The sequence below is a fragment of the Olea europaea genome, chromosome 13, assembly GCF_002742605.1.
Source record: "Olea europaea var. sylvestris chromosome 13, O_europaea_v1, whole genome shotgun sequence".
Classification (NCBI taxonomy): domain Eukaryota; kingdom Viridiplantae; phylum Streptophyta; class Magnoliopsida; order Lamiales; family Oleaceae; genus Olea; species Olea europaea.
In genome coordinates this window covers 1,742,431-1,746,924 of record NC_036249.1, presented here as the reverse complement: position 1 = coordinate 1,746,924, position 4,494 = coordinate 1,742,431, and the positions used below count along the sequence as shown (strand labels likewise).

The 4,494-nt window shown below is 33.9% G+C and overlaps 1 protein-coding gene across 7 annotated transcripts in view; it reads right to left on the bottom strand.

The window, feature by feature from the left end:
* LOC111407222 (probable LRR receptor-like serine/threonine-protein kinase RFK1) overlaps positions 1-4,494 on the bottom strand; it is a 9,176-nt gene extending 4,682 nt beyond the window's left edge. For 2 of the 7 annotated variants that reach the window (XM_023036577.1, XM_023036580.1), the window contains exons 1-14: positions 4,213-4,462; positions 3,348-3,522; positions 2,968-3,039; positions 2,788-2,856; positions 2,633-2,704; positions 2,144-2,215; positions 1,955-2,026; positions 1,804-1,875; positions 1,631-1,702; positions 1,449-1,520; positions 1,290-1,361; positions 647-712; positions 446-511; positions 88-150 (exon numbers count right to left, since the gene is read on the bottom strand). In XM_023036577.1, coding sequence (XP_022892345.1) covers positions 88-150; positions 446-511; positions 647-712; positions 1,290-1,361; positions 1,449-1,520; positions 1,631-1,702; positions 1,804-1,875; positions 1,955-2,026; positions 2,144-2,215; positions 2,633-2,704; positions 2,788-2,856; positions 2,968-3,039; positions 3,348-3,522; positions 4,213-4,309 — 1,112 coding nt within the window. In that variant the 5' untranslated portion in view covers positions 4,310-4,462. Of the gene's footprint in view, positions 1-87; positions 151-445; positions 512-646; positions 713-1,289; positions 1,362-1,448; positions 1,521-1,630; positions 1,703-1,803; positions 1,876-1,954; positions 2,027-2,143; positions 2,216-2,632; positions 2,705-2,765; positions 2,857-2,967; positions 3,040-3,347; positions 3,523-4,212 lie in introns of those variants that run through there. The other 5 variants (XM_023036578.1, XM_023036581.1, XM_023036582.1 and 2 more) reach the window with 5 other exon arrangements.

Sequence of the window (4,494 nt, the reverse complement as noted above, 5' to 3'; positions counted from 1 at the left end):
GGGACAGAGAGAGGTTAATGATTTAAATACAGAAAAGTGCATGCTGATGAAAATATAAATACGAAATACTTAAAAGAATTTCCTAACATTTTTGATTGACAAGCTGATTGATCAGGGCCTTTCAACGTGAAATTGTTGTACGAAAGATCGCTGCACAATGTTAATAAGATGGATGAAATTAGCTGGAGCATCTAAATTATACATTTACAAACAGAAGCATTCATCAATAGCCATTATTGATGACAATACAGAAAGAAATTTTAGGTTTTACCAGTATGTGCAGCTTAATATTTTGCTATAATACTGATTAAAATTATATATTTCATATTTGTGATGCAGGAAAAGTTGATCATGTAGCGTTGTAACAACGCACATTCAATCTTCACTCACAAACAAGATGGAATATCAGGAATGATGTCAAATGGGTTATAGATAGTAAACGTACATATTGCTTCCATCCTTGAAGAGTGCATCTGGGATATTTCCACTCAGCATGTTTCCAGTGACAAACCTAATTAGGGAAAACCATATAGTAAGAATTACGTACAGAGGGACAAAAATGTAGTTTCAAGATGTTACCAAGCAATGTACTTATTTCCCAAAATGCACTTAATACAGAAGTGAAAGATTGAAGTTTTGTACTCACACGACTTTCAGTTTTCTTGCAATGTCATCAGGAATATTTCCCCCTAACTTATTGAAACTCACATCCCTGTTTATGTCATAGAACATACGATACAGTCAAAAAGAGCAACCCAGTAAAAACAAACAAAAAGTAGTTAGTTACCCAATATCTGAACTTACTGAATCATGCAAACACATTATTTCAGTACGATCAAATTCTGCTGTGTTATTAACAGAACTGCATATCAATTGAAGTTAACAAAATATTTATTTAAAGACGTGATAACATAGTTTTTTCATTGCGTATACATTTCTATTTGGTCTATTCATTTCTGAGTGCTCCGGGGAATTATTTCATAACTATGGTTGCATATCAAGTCCCCCATATCATGTTTCAATTATGGCACGACAATCAACTTCGGGACAAAACCCATGAACATTTGAAACAGAAGTATATCATCTGTCAAAGAGTATAATAGGAGAATAATACCCAAATACAGTTTCCCTTGAACAAAGTCCAGACATTTACTCAAATACTGAAGGCAGAATGAAGAACTAAGTAGCTGGACAGAGAAATATTGACCAACGTGCAGCCAGTAAGTAACCCTAGAATCATGTAAATAAGCAGCTAAATGATCGTTTTAAACTGATACTTGGATACTTACAACATCTGTAGAACCCGAATTTTCCATATATATGCAGGAATTTGGCCAGAAATGTTACAGTTTCTTAACACCCTAAATCAAGAGTGAATTTATCTCATTAGTTTACGGTTAAGAAACAAAAAATTAAATAATCTCAATATGCATAATTGTTCAGCATACAGAATTACTATGCTTGTCATGCTCCGCAGCAAAGGAAATCCCTGAGTTGGCCCGTTTATGTCACTAATTCTCCTGTATAAGAAAATTACGACATGAAAAATACCTAGTAAACTGATACGGAAAAACCAACTATAAAAATAAAAAACTGAGGCCAATGCAAATCTTATGGAGGTTCTACTTACAAGATGGTTAACATAGTCAGAAAAGATATGCTTGAGGGAATCGGTCCCTTTAATCCACTCGCATGCATTTCTCTTCAATGTGGATAAAACAAATAAATGTTATACAAAATAATTGCGAAAAAAAATTATCTATCATATCTTCAAAAGCACTTTTAGGTATGTAATGATCTTACAAACGCGTTAGCCGTTTCCAGTTCTGAATAAATTCAGGTATCGGTCCACTGAAATTGTTATCATTTATCCTACTGCATTGTAATAGGGGCCTTCATTAATATATCAACAAATTTCTAAACAATAAATTGAAGACATAGTGTTCATGCTTACAAGTCATCTAAGTTTATCAGTTCCGAAAAAGACGTTGGCAAGTTTCCAGTAAATTGATTGGAGGACAATATCCTGTTATTCATAACCAATGCAGACTGAAATAATCAGATTTTGTCTCATCCATTGGGAGTCGCATGTGAGATTTAAAGCATGTGGTGCGGTGCATAACAAAGAAAGGAGGGATCTTACAGAGTCTTCAAGTTTATCAACTTCCCAAGTTCAGAAGGAACAGAGCCTGAAAATTGGTTGACTTCAAGATTCCTGGTAAAATGACATGCAGAATAGGACAATAAATCATCCTTTATTTCAACAATAATAAGAAGACAAAGAAGCCCTTTTTGTTTGTAACATCTCATTGTAGAAGCCTAAATTGTTAGAGAAGGAAAAAACTGTTCCAGCTAAATACATTTTTTTGTTAAAGGCCTAGCACATGTGACAGTGAAATTTAAACCCTGAACCTCTGTTTGCTCTGTTACCATGTCGATCTATTGAATAAAAGAAGATGGAGAAGGAAAAAGTGTGAATAAGAAATTATTCATTTATTGCTGTTTTCTTCTCTTACTTTCGTCCATTTTTTCAAAAATTCAAAACTCCTTATAACTTTTATTTAACAACTAGATTTCAATCAGCAAATCTATTTCAGAAAACAAATAACATATCATATACTTAAAGACATACATGTACGTGAGGGTAGTAACATTTCCCAGTTCCTTTGGTAATTTCCCTGATAACCGGTTCACAAGAAGAGAGCTGCATCAAAATTCTGTACTTAGTGGTGCCAAAATAAATGAATAACTACTAGAATACATACACGAATCAACAATGGAGCATACACGGAATTCAACTGTGTTGAAGCCCATTCAGTTGGTATTGTCCCGGTGAGGAGGTTGTAAGCAAAATCACTGAGAGTTGAATGAAATATAAATTAAATTCAGCAGCTGATGCTCATCCATGACAAAGTCATGGCATGTGTCAAAAAAACAAATATGAAGCTGGAAATGACAGGTTCTTACATATCTCGGAGGTACGGAAGCTTCACAATTGCAGGTGAAAGAATCCCTGGAAGATTATAACTCTTTAGCACACTGTATAATGTGGAACGTGGACATTAGCATCGAGACAACGGTTCCATCAATATAGAAATAAGTATATGGAGCTATTTATTCACTGATATACACCAGTTATGACGTTAATATAGTACTAATAACGTATAGATATCACATTCTTTCCACAAAACATTAATAATTACATGGAAACATCATTGAAATATATACATTATATATATCTTAAGTGACAAGACTCTTGATCGGGAGGAACAGAACTCTAAACCATATGGCTTCCATGGGAAATTAAATTTTTGGGAAATAATAAAAGAAGGGATAAGGATACTAACATTTTTGTGACATGGCAGACTGTGTTGTTTTCATAGTTGCAGTCACAATCAACATAACTCTCAGATCCGCTTGGAGCAATTTGTGTAACCCCAACCAGTTCAACATCACATAAATGGGCATTAAATTTCCAGAATTTTGCACCCATTGCAGTGACAATTTGTTGCAGCGCATCCACTAACAGATATCAATGCATATTAGTATCCAAAAAAATTTTAAAAAAATGCTATATTGCATAAAGCTCCCTAATCATATGTTTAGTATGCAGAAATGAATATGACAGCATAAAATCTTAGTTAATCATGCTCTGTTCAGCATCTAAACATACTCTTACAGCATGTTTCATAAGGAATACAAAAAAGAAGCTAAAACTTGTCAATTATACAAAATATACACTAAGACTGTATTTGGTATGCAGGAGCAGCAAGACGGTATATATAACAAGACTGTAGCTTCTTTTTTATCCTTAATATATTCTAGTGTAATCCTCCATGACATACCAAGCATGCCATTATTGTATTCAGCACAAAACATATATGTATTAGAAAGAAGTGAGAACAAAACAGTAACTGAGGATACTAACCCCAAAATAATGGCAAAAACGTAGAAAAGATTTACTAAAGAACCACACTGAAACTTAAACCAATCAGATACTAAAATCTGCCTAAATACCCAATATATGCCTCTTGAGTTTGAAGAAAATCGCTTAGCTGATAATTTGCACATATCACTTTAAGTTATTGAGCAAATAAACGAAAAAACAAAGTTAATAAATAAACAAAATAATGAGAGATCTTCAATTTTCTTCGGGTGCACTATAAGATAACTGCATATTCATGAAACAGGAGCAAAAACTCAGCTTCTTACCTTCTTCTTTAGGCACCTGTTGTGGCACAGCAAAATTCAGCAAGCTGAAACAACTCAATACAAGAATCCATGAAACAAAAGCGCTTGTTGACAGCATTTCCAAGCTTCTGGTGGATGGATTAATATTATAAGGAAAGAAAAATGCAGTCGATCTTGATTTAATGCATCATCTTTAATAGTACCTTTGCGTTTACAGGGTCCCGGAAGTAAGAAAAGGTCGGATCTTGGAAGTGTATGGACAAGACATTAATGTAAAAAAAAGGTTGAAGCCCAACCTTGAGA